The sequence below is a fragment of the Vicugna pacos genome, unplaced genomic scaffold, assembly GCF_048564905.1.
Source record: "Vicugna pacos unplaced genomic scaffold, VicPac4 scaffold_18, whole genome shotgun sequence".
Taxonomy (NCBI): Eukaryota; Metazoa; Chordata; class Mammalia; order Artiodactyla; family Camelidae; genus Vicugna; species Vicugna pacos.
The window spans coordinates 6,309,789-6,332,558 of record NW_027328739.1 but is presented as its reverse complement, the minus strand read 5'-3'; the positions used below and the strand labels follow the sequence as shown (position 1 = coordinate 6,332,558).

General features: G+C 52.3%; 1 protein-coding gene and 1 long non-coding RNA gene across 3 annotated transcripts; one reads left to right on the top strand and one right to left on the bottom strand.

Annotated features, from left to right (window-relative positions):
* Positions 1–407: 407 nt before the first annotated feature.
* Positions 408–16,036, bottom strand: LOC140692814 (tripartite motif-containing protein 16-like protein). Of its 2 annotated transcripts, XM_072957085.1 has the most exons (6): positions 15,223–16,036; positions 9,121–9,216; positions 7,192–7,425; positions 4,812–4,977; positions 4,265–4,360; positions 408–1,397 (listed from the first exon to the last, which is right to left on the bottom strand). In XM_072957085.1, the coding sequence occupies exons 1-6, from the start codon at positions 15,781–15,783 to the stop codon at positions 814–816; spliced, it is 1,737 nt and encodes a 578-aa protein (XP_072813186.1). In that variant the 5' UTR covers positions 15,784–16,036; the 3' UTR covers positions 408–813. The 2 variants fall into 2 exon arrangements, with proteins under 2 accessions (XP_072813186.1, XP_072813187.1); XM_072957086.1 differs by lacking the exon at positions 9,121–9,216 and having other exon boundaries at positions 409–1,397.
* On the top strand, positions 14,575–22,222 carry LOC140692816 (uncharacterized). Its single transcript, XR_012068418.1, has 4 exons — positions 14,575–14,907; positions 16,099–16,180; positions 19,716–19,894; positions 20,816–22,222. It is a non-coding gene; the product is annotated as an uncharacterized lncRNA (long non-coding RNA).
* The last annotated feature ends 548 nt before the right edge of the window (positions 22,223–22,770 follow it).

Genomic DNA, 22,770 nt, shown 5'->3' with positions numbered 1-22,770 from the left:
TCAGAGAGAGATGGAATCCCATCAGTTTGGTGCTAGGGCTGTGGCCTTGGGCAAGCCCTGAGACCCTCTGAGCCCCCACTGCTCCTCATCTGTGGGAGGCACGTGATCGTGGACGCCCTGCAGGGGCGCACAGAGATCGAGGGTGTGAGACACCCCACCCCCACATCTGTGGTTCATGATGTGATGATCCCCTACACATAATGCCCGTGACCTGAGGGGAAGGGCAGGGTGAGTGGTAGTTAAAGTTCCCCCAGGTTTGAATCCCAGCTCTGCCGCTCACTCATTGTGTGACCACAGTGACCCTGAGCAGGTAAACCACCCCCCTCCCTGCACACACTAGACCACAGCTTCCTCATCCACAGAGTGGGGACATGCGAACATCTACCCCACCCCGGGGGGGCCACTCTGGGGGTTCCACCCGCGGATGCAGGGGAAGTACTCAGAATAGAGTCTGGGACGTGGAGAATGAGAGGTGAAGTGAGCGATTTATTGTGCCTCCTCTGCGGTGTCTGATGGCTGTGAAGATGCCCGGCTGCCAGCTCTGGGCACAGTGTGCCGCTCACGTGAGCAGGCAGGAGAGCATCGCTGGAAAAGGATGGGAGGACTTGGGGCCCCGAGGGTTACAACCGACACAGAAGACAGTGAAGCGTGGAGCCCAGGGCAGTGGCCAGAGACCCCTCCCCTTGCTCTGGGACCCCCATGACTTCTAAAGCCAGCTACCACCAGCTGGCCGGGACTTTGTACCCCCAGCCAGCCATAAAAGCCAAGCTGCCGCCCCGTCTTTGTGGTCAGCTTGAGTCTGGGACACGGAGTCTAGGGTGCAGCCTCCAGCGAGGCCGGCACTGGCTTCCTGGGCTCCTCTCCCAGATCCACGATCCGGACGGCATTTTCCTTCTTGGAAAGCCAGAAGGCGGGGTAGACGGGCTCGGAAAACTTACAGTCAAACCTGTGGACCAGAGTCATGGCGTCGGGCTCCACGCCGTAAAAGGAGAGGACCCCTCTCAGGAAGTCCACGTAGACCCCCAGCCTCTGGAAAGGGCTGGCCTTGAGCGGGGTCTCCGTGTCGCTGTGCCAGGCCCTGAACTCCTTCCCATCCCAGTGGAGGCTCCAGGAGAAGCTGTTTCCAGAAATGCAGCTGTTGGGCTCCTCGCCCTTGCGGTCGATGCCCTTGTAGGTGAGGCCCACGTAGATGCCGGCCCCGGAGAGCTCCAGCTCGAAGTAGTACCTGTGCAGGTACAGGCTGTGCTGGGACAGCACCTGCCGCCAGTGCGAGAACCTGCTGGGGAGGTCCGGGTAGGGGTGCTCCCAGGGCGTGGTGTTGGTTACCTTGCGGTTGTCCTCCTGCAGCCGGAGGTACCTGTGTGCCGTGTCGGGGTCGAAGGTGACATCACAGGCATCTGAGGGCATACAGAAGGTCAGGGACCGATGGCCAGCTCGGACTGAGCCCTTCGAAGCCAGCCGGCCTCCAGAGCCCGCGAACACATCCATCTCCTGGTCCCCGTCTACCCAGCCGTGGTCCCCGCCCCGGGCAAGAGGCGAGTGAAAACCAGAAAACAGAACACAAGTGTGATGTTGTGATTGACAACGAGAAACACGTATCTGGTCTCTGCAGCCCGTTCCCAGCACAGAGCACCTTGCAATTCATTCCTGAGTGACAAGACCCCTGGGAGCATCTAATATTTGGTCTTTGACCTCAGTTCCTGACACGGAGCTCCTGAAACCCTTGCCATTTCCTGGGTCATAAAAGTGTCTTTTGTTCTACTGAGGCAACTCCAGGTGGGCTCCTGGAGGGGTTGGCTGGTCACCAGAAAGACCAAGTCATGACTAGAAACTTGGGTCCCCAGTCCTAACACTCTCTTGAGAAAGGAAAAGGGCTGGGACTGGCATTAATGGCCACTGGTGCCTGCGTGAGGAAGCCACCACAAAACCCCAACAGCAGGGCTTTGGAGAGCTTCCAGGTGGGCCCTGGGGACTTCTGACTTCAGCCAAGTCAGGCAGAAGGTGTGGGCCACCTGGGGACCTACTGCTTGGGACTGGCATCTGAGGGGGTTGGGGGGGTCTAGTGGGGTCCATGTCCAGGGAGATGGTGTCAGAACTGAGCTCGACTGTAGGATGCCCAGCTGGTGGAGAACTGCTTGGCATGGGGCAGACTCCCCCACACACAGTCCCTCCCCTCAAACAGTCCCCCCAACATATTCTCTTCCTGGTCCCAGAGGACATTAGCACCCCCATGCACCCAGCTGCTCAAGCCACCCTCGAAGTCAGTTTTGACATTTCTTTTGTCCTAATCCTCCCTCATTTGGTCCCTCCCTGCCACATACACAAGCAGCTGAGCCCTGGGTCCCACCCAATCAGCAGACCACTTCACCCCCATCCAAGCCGCTGCCAAGTCTCATCCAGCCAGCACAGCAGCTCCATCTCCTGCACCCCACACCTTCTCCCTGGTGGAGCAGGGTGCTGTGGGCTAAATCATGTCACCCGGCCTACATGTCGCCTCTGATGGTGCCCCTGCCCTTGGGATAAAGCAGTGACCCCCAACTCTGGCCTGCACAGCCCTGGGGACTGGCCCTTGCCTGCATCTCCAGCCTTGTCTCCTGCCCTCTCCCCCTTGACCTCCACGCTCCAGCCCCCTGACCTCAGACCCACCCAATCCTGAACCGGCTCCAGGCTTTGGCACAGACTCTTCCCTCCATGATGGGGCCATCGCCCCAACCGAGTCTGAGAGATCCCAACTGATCCGTTCAGGTTGCTGCTGTGAGTCACTCCTCGGAGGCCACCACCCCATCACTGCGTCGCAGAGCACCCCGCCCTCTGAACTGCGTGGTACTCATCACGATGTGTAATTACTTATTCATGTGTTTCACACGTGTCCTCCTTCTACTCTGTAAGCTCCACATTCTATCCAGGACTCTACCCTGGGCTTCTAGCTCCAGGAAGATGCTCAGTGAACACTGGCCCTGTGAGTCAGCACGAGAATACTCTCACATCTAAGGGGACTCAGGACTCCTTACAGAGTATGTGATGCCATGCCCTGGGTCGAGAAAACCAGAATGAGTCGGGGACACTCGGTTAGTGCCAGAACGCCATGATACTTTGAAGAATGCCAAGGGCAGAATGTCAACGCTCAGAGGACAAAGAGGCGGCTGACAAGTGGCTCCCCACTGGTCACGTTGACAATTTGATGGAACTTGGACCCGTGAAACACTCTGAGTCCAAAAGAGGCTAAAAGTCCGTAGCAATACTCAAAGAAGAAAAGTTACCATCGTGTTTGAAAAAGGCTGTGTTTCATTTTTATTTTAATGTTAAGAATAAGGGGTGTCTAGCTCCTCGTGTTAACTGTTATCTGTTTGCAAAACATAGATGTGCGTCTGTCAGGAAGCAGGAAAGGATAAATGTTTTTAAAAACTGTGGAGAAGCCCAGAGGTCCTGGGGAAAATGCAGAGCTGTGGCAAGAACAGGAAGTGGCCATCACGTCATAACCGGAGCAGAGGGGGTTCAGGGGTCAGCCCGTCAGCGGTCACCCCCCGAAAACAAGCAGAAGCAGGGCTCAATGGCACATGCCGAAGAGACAAAGTAGCCACGTGGCCCAAAAATGGCCTTGGCAGCAGAGATGCCATCCTTCCACGAGGAACTGAACCTCCCGCCTTGTTAACCATAACAAAGTGCTGATTAGAAACACAGCCTTTTTTAAAATGCTAACGGACTGGGACAAGCCCACACAATGACAGAACAATGGGCTGGGCGATTCTGGCCACTTCAGACTTACAAGGGAGCCATTTGGTAACTAGCCAGGATCTTCAAAAGGGCCAAGACAGACAAAGGGACTGGACCCAGACTGGAGGAGGCCAAGGAGACAAGGAAACATCTCTGACCCTGGATCGGACTTCTGGCCAGAAAAAGGACATTAGTAAGAACACATGGTGAAACCTGACTCAATTCCACGGGTGGGGGTAACACCCCTGCAGCAGTGCTATTCATTTCCTGGTTTGGGGCCACACCTTGTAGTTACATAAAGTGCCAATGTTTGGAGACGCTGGGTGAAAGGTGTATGGGAGCTCTTGGTGCTGCTTTGGCAGTGTTTCTGTAAGTTTGAAACTGTCTCAAGATAAAAAGTTCAAAATCTGTTTAAATTAGTGTTGTCTTAGTGTGCCACTTAAGGCTGGACCTGAGGCTGCAAGAGCCTGAAAGCTACGTGAGGGGGGCGTGCTGGCTTCCAAAGCGTCACTCGGACCGCCAGCCTGGGGAGGGGCTGCTCACAACTTACACTGCAGGAACTGCTGTCTGGTGCGGGGCTTGGGCTTCGAGGTCCGATGTCTGTGCTCAGTGACAGCCAACACCTGAGTCCTGATGTCGTACTCCTCTAGAAAATCAAGAGCTGTGAGTGCACACCTGTCCAGGTGGGCAGGGGACTCGAAGAAGCCGGGCCCCACCACCACCACTCTTCCCTGGGCTTCCAGTGGGAAGACGGGGCTGGAGACCAGTCATGTCTCAGAGAACCCTGCTCAGTGGCCCATGAAGTAACACACGCTGAGGAAAGGTGCCAGCCTGACCTGGACTTCACTTGAAAGGACAGGCATTAGCAACCTCAGAAACTAGTCCTGGAGATGCCGGCCAATCGCATGATGTGACTAAATCACGTTCTCTGGGTCTCCATGGTAAAATAAAATCATCAAGGTAAGTGTCTGTTAGCACCACGGTCTAGCAGAAGGATGGCTTTGAAGATGAGGCCCCCCGTCCCAATTCTGCCCTGCCCCGACTCTCTCACTTCCCCCATGGACCGCTCGGAGACACCACAGAGCATGGCTCCTCACCCTCCCTGGAGCTCTCCTGGAGCTTCTCCTTGTAGCTCTGCAGCAGCTGGATCAAGTGCGCGGTGGAGTCCACGATGACCTTGCGCATGCCGGAGAGCTTGTCCTTGAGTCCGATGTAAACACTCGGGAAGGCGCAGTCCTCCGCGTTCTTGAACTTGCAGTACTCCTGTGGGGAAGGAAACACAGCAGCACTTGCCCTGGCATCTGCATTCCTTAATCCAGGCAGCCCTCCTCAATGTTAACCTCCCACATCTGTAAAATGGGCTCCTGGTAACATGCGCTTCACAAAGAGAGTGCAGGTTATGTGTCCAGTTCAGTGTCTGACAACATAGGAAGCATTTATTTGTTTTTTTAAACTGGGAAAGTGGGCTTTTAAAAATCAGGAGACTTTGCTGTACGCCTGAAACTAACATTGTAAATCGACTACACTTCAATTAAAAATAAGAATGAAAAAATATCAGACAAGCCCCAAAAGTAGATAGATAGATAGACAGACAGACAGACAGATAGATAGATAGATAGATAGATAGATAGATAGATAGATAGATAGATAGATAAATAAATAAAAATCAAAGGATACTAGACACCAAGAACAGCTGCAACGCACAACCCAGACAGGGAACCAAAGAACAAAATGCTATGCCAACAGCCCAGATGCAGGGAGCAGTCCTGCAACATTCATTCCTTCAGTACTTTTTTTGTAATAACTTAAACACAAGCCACGGTTGGGATGGAGGAGCTGGTGCAGCACTTGGAAGATCGCAGACAAATCCTCGGACAAGAAAGTTTGCTGCCTTTTTCTTCCAGGCTCAATCTGATACAGAGTTTTCCCTAATTCTTGTTCTGTGCTTTGGAGTTTGAAATGCTTTTTCACACTAAGCCGTTTATGCTTCAAAACTCGGCAGTGATCAGGATAGTCTGCTTTTAGATGTAACATGTTATCAAAATTCAAAGGCAATTGAAGCACTGAATTGCAGACTGGATACAGCAGAAAACTTAGTGATGGAAACAGTTGTACTAAAATGGTTAGATTAATGGAAGAAAAAGTCCAAGGCAGAGACGTGATAGAAAAATAAACATTTTAAGGCTGTATATAGATTTAGCACCGTATATGATAAAAGTAACACTTCAAATTACTGGTGGACAATACATGTGGTCATTTCCAATGGCTGCAAATTGAGGGAAAAAGAAGTTATGTTTAATTGAACTAAGTTATCCTGTACTAAAATATGTTTTTGTTAGATTTTTTATGTTAAAGTTACAAAAGATGAAAAAATAAGGAGAAATTATTTATATACTCTTTGCGGAAATGCATGACATATTTCCTTTGCTTTGATATTGAAAGCTGAAGGAACAGGACATCCTTCAGTGTTTCCGTCTCCCTTTCTGCCTGCTGCTCTTTCTCCTAGTCATTACAAGGTTAACGATGCTTATTTTTGGGTGGTGGGAGTGTGGATTGTGGTCCTTCATATTTTTCTGTATTTTCCAAGTGTTTTTTTCACAACAAACATTTTGTTGTAACTAGAAGGGAATTTTTTCGAACATACAATCCAAAATTATTTGTGTTTAGGAATATTAGAGCTGAAGGAGCCTCGGAAATGATTGACTCTGCCTTGGTTGTTTGATAAATGAGGAATTTGAGACCCAGAGAGGTTAAGCGTCTTGCCAAAAACTACACAGCGCTCTACCGATGGACCCAGGATGATGGAATTCACAACCTAGTTTCCTTCCCTGCAGGTTCGTGTCCTTCGGGTCTGGTTCTGAGGGCATGTGGCTTAACCTACAACGAACAGCACGTGTAATGAAAGCCCCCGTCTCCTCTACTGGGCCGTCCTCAGTCACTCCTCAGTCACCCAGCACACGCACCCCTCTCTGAAAGGCAGCAGGACTATTCTCACCCCAGGCAGGCCAGCCTCTGCCCAGCAGTCGGGGTGGTCTGTGGAGCACACAGACCTGAGCTCATCATTCTTCATCTGACGTCCTCCCCCAGCTGCTGCAGCTTCATTTCAGGATGAACAAACTTCTCTCGCAGCCAGACACCTGCCTGGCCCTGCCAGCCTCACCTCCCTTCACTCTGTGCCCGGCACCCCCCACCCCATCCTGTGAAAGCCACTTAGCTCCCCAGATCGGCTGTGCTTTCACAAACCTCTCTGCCTTGGTTCTGCACACGCGGTTCCTTCTCCTGGGATGTGACTCATCTTCCACGACCCGGTTCCTGCCGCCCCACTCTGGGAAGCCTTCCCTCCGGTCCTCCTGTCCTCTGCCGAGTCAAGACCTGCTTCCCTCTGTCCCAGAACTCCCTGTGCACCCCATTTATCAAGGAGCAGTCCCCTTCCAAGCAGAGGGTGTCCCCTGGCGTCCGCGGCATGGCTGACAGTACCTCCAGGAACAGCACAGTGTTGCCGATGGCAGAAATCCGCTCCAGCTCCTGCCTGGTCCTCTCCATCTCCGCGCTCCTGTGCTCCAGGTGGGTCTTGATGCCGTTGGCCTGGCCCAGAGCCGCTTGCTCCTTCTCCTCCAAGAAAAGCATCACGTCGCCCTGGGCCTTCCTCATGGCAGCAAGGAGCTCCCCAAACTGCTCCTCAGCCACGGCCTTCACCTCGGACACTGATACCTGGGGGATGGTGGGCAGGGAAAAGCCTGTGAGCCAGGCATCCAGCTGTCTCAAAGCAAACCTGAGAAACCTGCATATTGGGGAGCAATTTTCTATCATAAATGGAAGACTTCATGCTCATATGAATCCTGGGTTCCCGGGAAAAGAGGATGGACTCTCCAGGCTGTAAGTAACTCTTTACCAATCATTAACTTAGTCCCTCATCCATCTGAGGGGAGAGTGAGTTATCTGACCTCTGGGTCCAGCTCTGACAGTCGGGCTGCTCTTTGAGTTTCTGAAATTGATTTTCCTACCGGGGCAAGGTGTGCATGCAGTATACTTGATAGTTATATTTCTTGTGGTACATTAATAATCTGGCTTCTCTGTACCAATCAGCAGCACGAATTCGCCTATCTCTGCATTTCATTATGCCAGTTAAACTGCCCACTGGATCTATCTGTGCCAAAAGCACGTCTAATCTTACGGTGTCCGGGCCAGGCACAAAATGTTTAGGGCGTGTGCAGGTGACCACAGCACCTGAGGATTTCAGACCAAGCACACCTGTGTGGAATGGACTGCTACATTCAAAAGTGTATAAAACAAGCTCCACGTGATCCATACTGAGAGTCCGCGCAATGGCACCTGTGCATGTGGGATTCAGCCCTTTCACAGGGTGAACATCCCTTGTAAATGCTTTCAGGCATATCATATTTAGATCATCAATCCGAGTTTTAAACGGTTTCCTTCTCTCTGTGGCGGCTTTAAGTCCTGGTGCTGACAGCTCCCCCGACAGTGTCCAGTTCGAAATGACATTGTTAAGCTTCATGGCAAGGTCCTGGGTACCATCTCCTGTGCTCGCACTCCCTCCACCCCGCTCCACAGCCCAGGGCCCGTTCTCGGCCTGCCTCAGTCTCCCGCAATGCCCCCCGCGCCCATTCCATCCAAGAGCTCTCTGAACGGCCCCTCCAGGTGCCGTTTTCTGTTCCTCTTGGAGTCCTGCTGCCTGTCTAGTCACTTTTTTAATTACATAAAATAGTAACAAATAACAGCCACACAGTGTGTATCATGTGCCAGGCACTGTTCTGAGCACTGCATACATATTATCTCATGGCAACCTCAAAAAGGTAGGTACAGATGGCCCTCTGTATCTCTGGGTTCCACAGTCACAAATTCAACCAACCACTGGAAAATATTTGGGGGAAAATATACCAGAAGGTTCCAAAAAGCAAAACTCAAACTTGCCAAGCCAACAATTATTTACACAGTGTCTACATTAGATCAGCTATTATAAGCAACCCAGAGGTGGTTTAAAGTATCTGGGAGGATGTGACAGGTTCCATGAAAATACGAGGCCGCTTTATATAAGGGACCCGTGCATCCGTGGATTTTGGCACCATGGTGGAGGCTGGGGTTGTCCTGGAACCAGTCCCCGTGGAGACCAAGGGACGACTGCACCATCATGGGCCCCATTTCTTAGGTAAGGAAGCTGAAGCACCACTGAGTTAAGTGCTTTGCCCCAGGCCACACAGCTGGGCCCAGTTCTTGTCTCCAGAGCCTGCTCTTTTAACCTTCATTCTACCCGGTCCCTCAGCAGGGGTGAGGCAGGGATCCCCACGGCTGCGCCCCGTCCTACGACCCAACCCGGGGGCGCCTGGCTGAGTGCGCAGCAGCAGTCAGGTGTGCTGAAGCCCAGCAGGGGAGCCCGGCCAGCCTTACCAAGACAGATTTATGGTTGGCTTGGAGCCTGGCGATGGCATTTTCATTCAGCTGGAGCTTCCGCTCCAGGTCTAACTGGGTGCCCCGAAGCTCCACCTGGGAAGAGGAAAGGACAGCATTACAGAGGAGGGAGCCCAGGGCATGGGGAGGGATCCCAGGGGCAACAGCACCATCGCCCCTTGTCCATCTTAGTCTGCCTCAGAAGCTGCTCTCAGAAGGCAGCTTGGAGAGCCCTCAGCAGAGGCACAGAGGGTCCCCTCCGGGGCTGAGCTCGGCTGCACCAGCTGTTGCGCTGCGCTGGTCATCACTAGACATCTCTGTGCATTACCATGTATCATCCCAACCATGCCCAGGGTGCGTAAATCCATCACCTCCATTTCACGGGTGATGAAATGGGGCCACCTATCCAAGGTCACGCAGTTGTCAGTGGAGTTGAACCCCGGCCTTCCAGCCTCAGAACAGCGCAGGCGTGGAACTGGGGCAAGGGATCACACAGGTTCCGCTTGGCAGCTGAGACTTTGCAAAAATCACCTTAACGCCTCCACACTTCCATTTCTCCAACCATGAAATGGGGAGACGCTAAAGGGCCTAATTTACGGGGTCACTGGGGACGGGATGAGACCATGCGTGTTTACAGGAACTCTGGACAGTGGCGGGCATGTTGTAAGTGTAATCAACATCAGCGGTGCCCTTATCGCATCGACACTGTCACCGGCATCCCCTGGCTGCTTTCCATCAGGGACCCTCTCTCTCCTGGAGGCCGGCGGAGCGAACCCTCCCGGCCGAGGCCAGTGTCTGCCGAGAACCTTGGGTTCACCTGCTCGGACCCCACCACCCATCTCCTGTCTTGCCTCCTAGGGCTCCCTGAGCACTTTCTGAAGCCTGCCAAGGCACGAAACCCAAGCCTCTGCAGACTTTCAGGCCCCGTCACCTTCCTGGCTGCGGAGGACACAAGGCCGCAGCAGCACAGAGCAGAGCTTTCACCCCTTTAACAGCAGCGTGCATGTGCGCTCGACTGTGAGTCGCTGTGCACGAGCAGCCCTAACTCGAGGGCTGCTCCCCTCCTCCCCCTGGAGCCTGCGGGAATCCCAGTCTCCGGAGGGAGCCCAGGCAGGCGCGGATCCGCCTCACCCTGCAGAAGGCAGGTAACTCTTGCTCAGGCCCTGGGGCACTGAATCAGGGCAGAGAGAGCCCGGGTGACCTCCCACCTAGAGACCTGAGGTTTGGTGCCCGGAAGTGGGTGGCAGGGGAGGCAGCAGGGCCTGGCCTATTAGGGGGCAATTGTGGGGTCTTGGTCTGTCTAAAAGGCCCGCCCAGTGACCTGCTTCATGGTAGTGGGAAAACATGAACTCTTGTTCGAAGGAGATGGAAGACACAGCAGAACCCCAGCAGCAGCAAGCGTGGCTGTGAGAGCATGTTGAAGCGACCGGCCCAGCATGATCCAGGGACCCCCAGACAGTGTCCAGTGAGGGGGCGTCTCCCCTCTGTCTGCAGATGCCATAAAAGGAGAAAAGGACTCCGGAGTCTGATGGCGACCTCTGAGTGAGTCACCCCAAGAGCAGGCACTCCCCATTACCACAATAGGTGGGGCCGCTTTGGGAGATCAGTATCTCCAGTTATTCCTGTTCCCAGAAAATGATGGGGTGTCTCCGACCCTGGCTCTGGGGTTTCCCAGGACTTCAGCAGTGCACACACCTCAGGCCAGGGCGGGCCTTGCACCAAAGGACAGCAGTGCCAATGAGCGGGGACGGCTCCACATCGAAGGGCACGGAGAGTCCTGCCTGCGTCAGCAGGGTAACAACAGATGTTGTATAAAAGCCATGGCATTGAGGTCCAAACACCTGCCACCCGCTGGCTTTATGACCCTCATCACACCGTGTAGAGTCTCCTCTGGTGCCACAAGGTATGTCAGCAGAATCGTTTTTGCTTCTACCTCCAGGGCAGAGGGGCACCCGGAGGTTGGTGGCCAGGTCAGGAACAGCAAAGGGAGTGAGAAGAGAGGAAATCCCAGTTGGTGTCACTTCCTTTGTGTTTCCCTTCTGGAGAGCCTGCTCTGGGAACGCTAGAGTTACCCCTCCCCGGGCCGACTCTGTTCCTCGGTCACTGGTCAGAACCCACTATGTGCCAGTCCAGTATATAAGACCCTCCCTGCTCTTGAAACACTTACAGCCCAGGAGAATGTGTAAGAAAAACAAGGTTAAAAGAAGATGTGGTATATTTATACAATGGAATACTACTCAGCCATAAAAACCAACAACATAACGCCATTTACAGCAACATGGATGCTCCTGGAGAATGTCATTCCACGTGAAGTAAGCCAGAAAGAGAAAGAAAAATACCATATGAGATCGCTCATATGTGGAATCTAAAAACAAAACAAAACAAAACAAAACAAACAAACAAAAAAACAAAGCATAGATACAAAACAGAAATAGACTGACAGACATAGAATACAAACTTGTGGTTGCCAGGGGGGCGGAGGGTGGGAAGAGATAGTCTGGGATTTCAAAATTGTAGAATAGAAAAATAAGATTATACTGTACAACACAGGGAAATATATACAAGATCTTATGGTAGCTCACAGAGAAAAAAATGTGACAATGAATATATATATGTTCATGTATAACTGAAAAATTGTGCTCTACACTGGAATTTGACACAACATTGTAAAATCATTATAAATCAAAAAAAATGTTTAAAAAAAAAAAGAAAGAAGAGAAAAACAAGGTTACATAACACTGAGTCCAAGGCATTCCTCAGAAATTCTAGGGGAAATCCTTTTCCTGAATGGCCTCAGAGCACCCGCCTTTTGGCAGCCAATGGGCCATGAACAGTGCTGGTTAGCTGCTCCCCGAACCCTGATGCCTTGTGGCTCTCAGAACTTGGCCCCTGCTCTGTCTGGGGACTGGGTCTGCAGTCAGCACCCAGTCCCGAACCTTCTGGAATGAATGCTGAGGTTGGATACAATGACCCGCCACACATGGACGTCAAGATCTCAGATAGGGCCCAGCTCACGTCTTCCCTCTCCAAGATCCCCGCCCTGGCCTGACTGTGGGGCCTCCCTCCTCGGAACACGCGGCAGGACAGTTGTGTCCCCAGCCCTGTGGAACCCCGGGAACCAGGGACCTGCCCGGCCTTCCTGGTTCGAGCCCACACTCCCTGAGACAGGCAGGGAAGCCTCACACTTAGCCCGTGGGAAACGCTCGATGATGTTTGAAAAACTTGACGAGGAACAGGAATGAGTCACATGCAATTCATGGGTCAGAATAAACAGAAAGGCAGTCACAGAAGGAGTGCAAATTTCCCAAAGCACATGCACACGCACACACACAGCCTCACTTCCACGGCAGTGAGCCTGAGGTCAGGGAAGGCGAGAGGAGTTAAGACGAGCCACTCTTAAAAGCTAAGGGGCCCCAGCCAGTAAGAAGAGTATGGAGGTGCCTTAAAGAACTAAAAATAGAGTTACCATATGATCCACTATAAAATAGATAAACAACAAGGTCCTACTGTACAGCACAGGGAACTATAGTCAATACTTTGTAATAACCTACAACGGAAAAGAATCTGAAAAAGAATATATGTGTGTGTATAATTGAGTCACTATGCTGTACACCTGAAACTAACACAACATTGTAAATCAACTGTATTTCAATTAACAAAAAATGCTAAGAGGCCCCAGGAAGCTGGCCTAGGCAGGAGGAAGAGCTGAGTCCCCACTGGGGAGAGCTGGGCTCTGGAAGCCCAGCAGACAGAACAAACAAGCAAAGAACACCCAGAATGCCCAGATCCAAACAGAGGGTCTGCCCACTGGCCCCGTGAGACAGCGTGGGGCTTCTGAAGGGGCTCAGTCAGCGAGCTGAGCGATCGGCTGCTCTGCGGACTGGATGCAGGGTCCCAGCTGCTTGTGTCCTCACGGCTGACCCCTCCAGTCTCAGTCCCCACTGCACGACAGGCCTGCCTGAGTAACCAGCCCTTAACGCGGTCCACAGTGACCTTCAGCAAGCAGCTCCAGCAGGTCTGGGCTGGCTGGAGGAAAGACTGAGTTTCTGGAGCCTTACTGATGTCTAACAAAACTTGCAAAATAGCCCTGGTGGCAGGTGTAGCCTTGTCGCATACATCAACTGTGTCTTCTGAGCTGGTCTCTTGGGCTCCAAAGATGGGGCAGGGCCATCTAGAGCCTGGCTATACTTACAGAGCGTACCTACTCCCCGCATAGAAAGCAAGGAGACAGGATGGAAAGGCACGAACTCTCACAGGCAGACCAGCGAGCAGAGGCTGTGACCTGAGCCAGCTCCAGGGACCTGGGGCACAGAGCTACTGCATTGAACCTATAACCTCGAGTGCGTTCAGCACCAAACCACCTGAGGGCCGGTACCCAGTTGTCTGTGCTTCCCCACACACAGCTCTCCTAAGATGTCTGAGTTTGGGGTTCCACACAAGTCCCCCTGTTCAAAGTTACAGTTACCCTCAGTCTCCGTCATGCACCAGCTTCCACTACGTTTCAAATTCACGTTGTACCTGTGCCACCACAGGCACAGAATTTCTGAGAGACAGAAGAAACTGTAAATGGTGGCATTTGCCTCTGAGGAGGGGGATGGGACACCCAGGGCAGGAGGGGGACCTTTTCTGGGTAAAATCCATTGCAGGATTTCACAGAGATAGTTTCTCAATGTGTGCACACATCCCTTTTCCAGTTACATATCATAGAATTCAGATATTACACCCTGAATAAGGGAAGAGCAGTACACTTTGCCTTTATCTTGCTACTCTAAGAGTGGCAGGTTTTGTGTGCAAAAGAACAAACAAAAAGTAAGGCTATAATACCGTGATCTTGGGGTCTTTGCCTGTGTTCCTCCAGTGGGCGGCTTTCCAGAAGCTTCCATCCCTCACTTCCTGACTTAGCCGTTTGCAGGAGTTTGGACAAACGCAGTGAAGATGAGGAGTCACCACCTCACTGAGTCATTCGAGGACTGGATGGGGAAACCCACGGAAAGCGTTTAGCAGCTGGCAACGCTCCACGAAGGTGGATTTCCTCAAGGACCCGGGCTGCTGTCCTCTCACCTGTCTGATGACCCAGAGTCTCATCTCGGCTGTGAGTGTGGGGGGTGGGTGGCAGTGACCTGCTCTCCTGACCGGACATTCCCCGACCTTGGAGGTGCTGGGAACAGTTAGCAAGGGGACTGTAGAGCTGGAAAACGTGACTCATTGGCACCTGGAACACAGAGCTTTCCAGAAGAATTCCCACTAACACTGGATGAAATCCAAGGGAGGGCATGGAGGAGGGACCCTGGCAAGTAGCCTGTCCTTGGAAAGCTCCTTCCTCAGCGGCCCAGGGTCCCTTGGCCCAGAAGCTGCCTCGGGCCCCGGCGGCCATGGTCAGTGCCAACTGGGAGCTGCAGGGAGTGTGAACACAAGACGCATGGGACAAAAGTCAACTGCACTCCCCACTGAGAAAGAAGTGCTCCTGGAAAGTCAACGTATGAGAAACAGCCAGTGACTCCGAGCCCGGGAGCTTCTTCAGGCTCTCGGCTTTTGGGCAAAGGAAAGCCAGTTGTTCTGGAAACAGTTTCCCTATCTGATGGGAATGAAGTCACAGGCTCGGAGAACAGTGTTTCTCAGTCTCTTCTGGTACATCTGTCTGATGAGGTTTACTTCCCCAGGTAAGCCAACCTTGACATTGTACCTGGAGGGAAGTTTCCCATTCTCTGTTACCTCGACACTGTTCAAGCCCTTGGATGTCACGCCCGGTATCTCAGAGGGGCCCTGTCTACTGATCTCTCGTTTCAGGTAAAGCGGGGAAGAGAAATTAGGGGGAAGTTTTGTTCTTTGCTCTTGAATTTCTGCCGAAGTTTGCATTTCATTCATTGCCACCCAGATCCAGCCAGAGGGAAACACCTCTGCCCTCAGCCCCGCACCCAAGCACGGGTCAGTCACCGAAAGCTAAGTGAGAAACAGCAGGAGACTGCCAGGAAGAGGAGCGACAGACACGGACAGAGCGGGCACAGGGACAGCAGGACCGAGCTGGGACAGAGTGACCCACTCCAGTTTCCCTGGGCACAGGGTCTCCCCACCTCTCTCTTTTGGGTGGACCCCAGCACTCACCTCCTTGTCCCTGCGGGCAGCGTCCAAGGAGACCGCAGCATGACCCCGGTGCTCACCCTGGCCACACTCCTGGCAGATGCACTGCCCATTGGGGCAGCAGAAGGCGACCAGCAGGCGGCGGTGGGCCAGGCAGACGTGCAGGTCCTGGTCCTTGACGGGCTTGGCCAGCTGGTGGCCATGCAGCCTGCTGTTCTCCTGGTGCGGCCGCAGGTGTTCCGGGCAGTAGTTGACCATGCAGGTCAGGCAGGACTTCACGGCCCTCACCCTGCTGGCCCTGAGGCAGAAGTCACACAGGACCTCCTCCTCCGCCTCCACCCCGGGCCTGCCCGGCCACGCAGAGACTGTCCCCTCCGGGGGGGTCCCCGGGGGACCCATGTCCTCTCCTTCCCCCGGGCTGGCCAACCCAGAGTCTGGGCTGAGCGTGGTCAGCGGGTGAGCGGGGACCCTGGGCAGTGGCCCTGGAGCCATCAGATCCAGCTCGGCCATGTGGAAGGCTCGCTGTCTGTCCATCTGTCTGCCCCTTGGCCCAGGATCCCGCTGCGAGTCAGACAAGGGAACCATGCCCAGATGACTGCAGCTGCTGCAGAGTTTTAACTGTTTCTTCCCCCTGGGGAGCTCACGCAGTCATTACCCTGCTCGAGCTTGGACACCAGCCAGCGGCGGTGACACAGGCCGACCGACTGCTCAGGCTCAGGGTGGCCAGCCCTGCCCCTCCTCCTGCCCAGACCCAGAACTCCGACTCCTGTGTTAGTCAGTCCCCCACAGACTCAGCCCTGCCACCAGGCCCGCTCTGAAAAGACCAGAGATTCCTGAGCTCTGCGGGCAGAAGTTCACTCTGCTTTGTGTGGCCTGACTGGCTCCATTTTTTGTTTTCAGGTTTCAAAGGGACCCAAAATGTAAGGACTTCAGCCACAGGACAGGCTTTCATCCTTTCCCATCTCCAGGAGACAGGCTACAGGTGGGTTTTCAGTGGCGATCGGGAGAGTCAGGAAGACCTTGTCTCCTTCCACATAAAGCTCCATTCTGACACCTGAACACCTGCCCAGGGGCTCGTGGGGGGATGGGGGGGCCCTGTCCACTTACTAAGGTGTTCCTAGACATGGTGTGTGGGTCAAAGCACCACAGACTGCGTTAAATAAAGAAACGTGTCTTCTCCCAGTCCTGAGGCTGGAAGTCCGAGATCGAGGTGTCAGCAGCGATGGTCTCTTCTGAGGCCTCTCTCATTGGCTTGTAGACGGTTGTCCTCCCCCCGTGTCTTCACATGGTCTCTCCTCTGCGCACGTCTGTGCCCTAATCTCCTCTTTTCATAAGGACACCAGTCAGATGTGGATTTGGGACCACCCTAATGAACTCATCTTACTTGAACGACTTCTTTAAAAAGCGCAGTCTCCAAATACAGCCACAGTCCCAGGCAGAGGAGGTTAGGGCTTCAGTGTATGAATGGGGGGCACAATCCAGCTCATAATCAATGGCCAGGGGATGAGATAAGCATCTACCTACTTTGAAGAACAGTGCTCCCAGACCCCCTCGCTGGGTAGGGGGACACAGCACACTTTGCATTTGCCAGACGGGCACCAAAGGACCCAGGATTATTCCAGGATACCTGGCCCCCAACTTCTGTGACCTAGAGAGGGTCTATAGCTTCCCCCCAGGATTTCTTCAGATATGCTCAAGTGGATTTGGAAAGCTATTGGAACAGAGAGGGAACCGGGGGGTGAGGGTGCTGGTCCAGCCCGCCCCTGAGATTGGGGGTTGGGGTGTCTCCAAGACATCCCCCTCCCCATGGCTGTCCACTCCTGGTTGGGTTCTGCGGGATCCGGATTAAACCAGATAAACCAAGGCGCGATTCTTGTCACTGACCAAGGCATTTCAGAAATCCAAGAAATGCTGCATGGCGTTGGATGGCATGGGGGACTGTAATAGTCTATCCAGATACAGGCCTGCTTGTCCACCTGCCCCGAACACGCACATCGTGATGGCCTCGCTCGGCCCTTTCAGCAATGCGAAGTTTCCTGAGTACCCCCAGCCCCACTGCTGGAGGCGCCCAGAAGGGGCCTCCCGCATTTCATTTCACGGTTTTACACCTCCGGCCAGGAGAGAAAGGAGCCGGCTTGTCCTGGCCCCTACCGGTCCGGGGCTTTCGCCAACGTCCATGAATAGGGTTGCTTTTCAGAATGCTCTGGTTCTGGCGGCTGAACTGGTCCACCCACGTGCCACAGAGCCTTTAATCTTTCGGGGGAAGGAGAGGGAAGGTGAGGGAAGGTGGCCTGGCCGCCCTGCCTGACCGGTTCCACAACCTCAGGTTCCCACTGGGGGTACTGAGCCAGCCTCTCACTCATCTCCTGTTCTTCCCCCCACCATCTCATGCCCACCCTCCCCTCCTTCATGAATGGTTCCCCTGCCCGCCATTCTCTCCCGCTAACCCTACAGGGCTCGCTCAGCCCAGCTGGTGGCCCACTGGAGCCCTGAGCTAGCAGACGTTCCACAACAGCGTGGAAAACAGGAAAGCTGAATTTTCGGTCCCAGCCTGACCCGGGAAAATCATTTGTCCTCTCTTAACCTCAGTTAAGACAAGATCAGACCTGCCCCTCTGATGTCATACGGCCCCCCAACACCACTCTCTCCTCCCCTCCAGGCCAGCCTCCCTGCACACAGCCTTGCATGAAGCAAGTGTCTATTTCACAAAATGGATGTAATTTCCTGCTTTCCTGAATCAAACCTGCCGCCACAGACACCAGGGCCACGCCGTGGTTTGGGATTCCTTTCCGGAACTGAGGGAGGTTTCCCACCCGGCATTCTGAGAACTCAAACTCTACTGAACCATGTGGGAGGTAACTGCAGGCAGGCAGGCAGGTAATCGTTCATCCTTCACCCAGTGGATTCTGTGATGAACTATCCCACAAGCTGACAAACTCCCGAAGGGCCCGTGAACAGTGACTGCAACTCCCCTCCCAATTTGTGGGTTTCACGCCATCACCTTGAGGAATATGGAAGACCTCAAGTAGAGCTTTCTTAATCCAAAGACTCTATCTGGCCATTTCAGGTTAAAGGAAGCCCCTAAGTTTTCCTCCTAAGTAAATAGCTTCAAAATTCTCACTGAGCAGTTTTCATCTGCGTCTCTGTGAAGCCATGCAGAGCTGTGATCCACAAACGTAGGTGGTATTTGTCCGCCAGCCTGCAGAAATTAAGAAAAAGCAGGCAATCAGACTGTGTGGAAAATAAGAATAACAAAATTAACAAGTCATATATCTAAATTTGATCAATTTTAAGGGATGATACTTTATTGAGACTGTGTCCTTCCCCCTTGTCTGGAATGGAAAGTCTTCACGTTTAGGAGACCACGGTGAGAGCAGTGGGGGTGGAGTCACCTGGGAGAGCCCCACCTAAGCTCGTCCTCCAAATTCACCATCCAGCTTTCCTGGTAAAACCCAGAGTCCGAGACCCAGAGCTGGAAGCTGCATCACTCTTCCAGAAACCGGCCCAGGCTTCTCCTGGTTCACCCAGGGGGTGGGCCCAGGGACCATTCTGGCCAGGGTCACTATCAGCAAACTGGTCCCCAGCCCTGCTTCTCTCATAAAATGAGAAGACAGCCTCATGGGCCGTCTTGGTGATTAACAACTGCCAGACAAGAGACCAAACTGAAGGAGAGGAGAACCAACCCAGAGGAGACTCGGTCCGAGACTCGGAACCACCCCACCCCGCCCCGCCCCCGAGCCCTGTCGCCGTGGGTCGAGGCTGGCAGGAGGGGCCGTTCCCGGGTGCTGCCCGAGCCTTCTCTTCACAAAGACTGGGACACACACACTGGTTCAGAAAACAAGACTGGGAGTTCCAGTAGGGTCTGCCTTGCCTGTGAGCAGCACCTGCAGGGAGCCCCTGGGGTCATCTCCTCCCTGAGCCACAGCCGGTCTGGCTTTGGCTCGTTCCCCAGTCCCCCTTGTTTGCCCACAGGTGTGGCCCTGGTCCACCCTCAGTCAGCCCTCCTCCAGCCAGCCAGGCTCCCAGGGCCAGAACTAGCAGCTGGGCCTCCCAGGAACCTCTGGGGGTCCTTCCGTGCCCTGGAAAGGCAGAACTCAGGAACCCGACCGAACTGTCCAGTTACTCTCATAAATTCCAGACCCAAAGACATGACATGTTATGTGGCCTGTGCTGAACACACCCCTGGAACTGTGCTCTGTCCAACCTCCATAACAACGCTAAGAAATATGCGTACAAACACCCAAAGGAGGATTTCTGGAAACTCCATGCTGTTTTCAGGTCTTCTGCCCATTTTTCAATTGGTTGGTTGTTTGGTTTGTTTGTTTTGATGTTGAGTTGTATGAGCTGTTTATATATTTCGGAAATTAACCCCTTATCAGTCACATCATTTGCAAACATTTTCTCCCATTTAGTAGGTTGTCTTTTCATTTCATCAATGGTTTCTGTTGCTGTGCAGAAGCTTTTAAGTTTAATTATGTCCCATTTGTTTGTTTTTGCTTCTATTTCTTTTGCCTTAGGGGACAGAACCAAAAACATATTGCTGCAATTTGTCCTGCCTAGCACCAAGGGACACGATGGGCCCAGGGCAGGCAGCAACCACTCTGGCGTTGAGGGACAAATATTCTGATCATCAGTATTTTTTATCAAAATATTTGCCATTAAAAGAGGATGACAGAGGAAGCTTTCACATACTGAGGTAAGGGCAAGTCATTCTGGCTCATACATGATTTGACTTAAACTTTATGCTAATCACAACAGCTGGTTCTGTGGCCTGTCCAGCATACACTGTATATCTATCTGCTTTAGCCATGGAAGAAAAGAATGCATCTTAAAAAATATCTAAGTGGAGTAACTGTGGTTCGAGCATCTCTGCACGTGGAGTTTGGTGAAGCTCAAAGGGGTGCACGGCTGATAACACAAACACCAGCATCAATGCTGAGGGCGCTGCATGCACTCCATGGGCGAGTCTTTGCAACAACCCTGAGACAGGTGCTGTCACTATCCTGTTTAGCAGATGGGGAAAACAAGCCTTCCGAGGTTAAAGACCTTGCCCAGAGATCCTGGGTTCCGAACCAGCTGGAGTTTGAACCCAGGAGGCTGACTCTTGATGCTGCAGGGGAGCAAAACTAGACCCTAAAGTGTGTCTCTTTGGCATGCGGATTAGTTTAGGCTGATTATTTTTAAGAAGTCTCAGGAAGTCTTTCTGTTTATCTCCCCAGACTGCCTAAAAGAATGTAGAATGGGGACCTGCTCCAGGAGAGGAGCTCTCACCAGAGATAACTATTGTGCCAACTGGTGTAGCAGACAGGGAGGAACCCAGCAAACATTTGTTTGTCTGTTAAGATTCCTCTCCAAGTCCCATTGTCTCTGCTGGCCCAGCAAACATTTGTTTACCAAAATCTGCTTTTCCATCTTTATGTGAATTGCCTTCCTCCCCTTTGAAGTCCCAAACCACTGCCCCCAGCATCCTCTTTTGTCTTTACTGAAGGTGGTATTTAAGAAGAGGGTTTTGACCATTTGGGTGAGTTTCTCAGTTTTCCTGAGTCTCTTGCACGTGCATGTTATTAAACTTTTAACTTCCTCCTGTTAATCTGTCTCATGTCAATTTAATTCTTAGGCCAGCCCGAAGAACCTGGAAGGGTAGAGGGAAATAACTTCCTCCTCAACAACGCTAACCGGGACACAGCTACAGGTTCTATTACAATGCGCGTGACCACACCGCACGGTGTTAATGCTCCTCCAGCCATCTTGGAATGGGCTCCTCTTGGTTAATTACTTATTTTTGTTTTAATAATAAGTATGGACTAGTGACCTAGATTCCTGAACAAAGGGAGGAAAAAACATTTTCCATCTGAGAGCCAAAATCTGCCCCCCTCCCCAGGGATTATTTGTGGCCAGGCCAGAGGACAATGGGTTATTTTCTCAATACACAATATACTCTCTTCCTCATCGAAGTCCCCGCCAAAGGAAGATGCTGTGTTACAGGAACCATGGAAGCTGCAGTCTTACTTCCACTTCCTCACCGCCGACACCCATTTGCTCATATGGTTTTGACTCCCACCTCACTGTTGCAAACTAGAAGGTTGAAGAATGCTCTGTATTTCCTTACACCTGATTGGGTTCATCTACACCAGACGTGGTCGCTCCAGCCTGTTGGCCGGTGTTGGTCACACTAGGGATGGGGGGGTCTATGCAAATTGAGGCCAATGATATTCGAGAATTAGTTTGCTGGGGTCTTCCTGGCTCTTAAGAGAGACACTTGGGAAACAGATCTCCTTCCCTCTGGAGGTGGACAATGAAGCATGGCTGCTGGCAACCATCCATGACATGAAGAGACCAGCTTAGGATGCTGCCCTCACCGTGGCAAGGCAGAGAGACCCAGAGGACCTGGCCCTCGGCATCACTGAGCTGCAGGATCCAGCTGGTCCACTTTCTGTATGTTTCATTGTGATTTTAAAATGTTTGGGTTGGCCTGCAAGTAACCTGAAACATCCTCCCTGACAAAGGAACACTTTTCAAAATCACATGCCTTGAGACCAGCTTGAACTCTTCTGCCATGAGAACTTTAGGCCAAGCTGCACCTCCAGCTGCTACTGGCCTTTTTTCAGGAAGGAATGCAAATTGCCAGGAAACCTCGAGACTTTAGTTCCTGCATCACCATTCATTCCAAAAAGCAGGAAAATATGGTCAATGAAAAGTGTGTAAGAAGAGAAAAGGCCACTGGGTGGTACTGCAAGTCATCCACCCAACAAGGCTTGTTTGCTTCTGGCAAGTTGTTCTATTTGCTTTTCTAAGACTCAGACCAACAGCTCACTCAAAACCAGTTACTCATTATTTAATGGCATGAGGAAAGGGTCACCATACATTAAGCTTCTCAAAGCAGGTCATAAAATGGATTGTACACTGTAAGACAAATTATATCAAAAGGAACAGCTTTAGGTGTCCGGGTGTGAATGTATGCAGACAGCCAGAGGACAGCTGCATGAAATTACTGCACGTAGTGACTTTTTTGTGCTTTCCCATGTTTTCCAACTTTTTAAAATAACAACTTAACAGTGTACAAAAATCATAAAACAGGAACTTTAAAAAGTAAACGTGTTTGTGGGCGGGAGTCCTAAGGGAACCCAGTGGTCGGCTTCCGAGCAGAGACGCCCAGGGTTCAGGAGTCAGAAGGCGGGTTTGCGCCTCCACTCAGCCATCAATTAGCCACTGTCAGATGCCGTTTGCCCTCTGAGTCTCTAGTTCCTCCACCTATAAGATTAGAGAGTACTTGCTTTGTCTCACTTTCAGGGTTATTGTAAGATTCTACATTATTCAACAAGATAATGTAGTGGGAAACTGGACACGTCTCTGGCTGGTAAAGATGAGACGCCCTTTGTGGGGAGGGTACAGCTCAGTGGCAGAGCATGTGCTTGGCATGCACGAGGTCCTGGGTTCAGTCCTCAGTACCTCTATTAAAATAAATAAACCTAATTACCCTTTCCTGGAAAAATTGAAAAAAAAAAAGATGAGATGCTCTTTGAAGCTCAAGCCAAGACCACGTCCTCTTCCCAAGCTATTCTCTCTCCACAG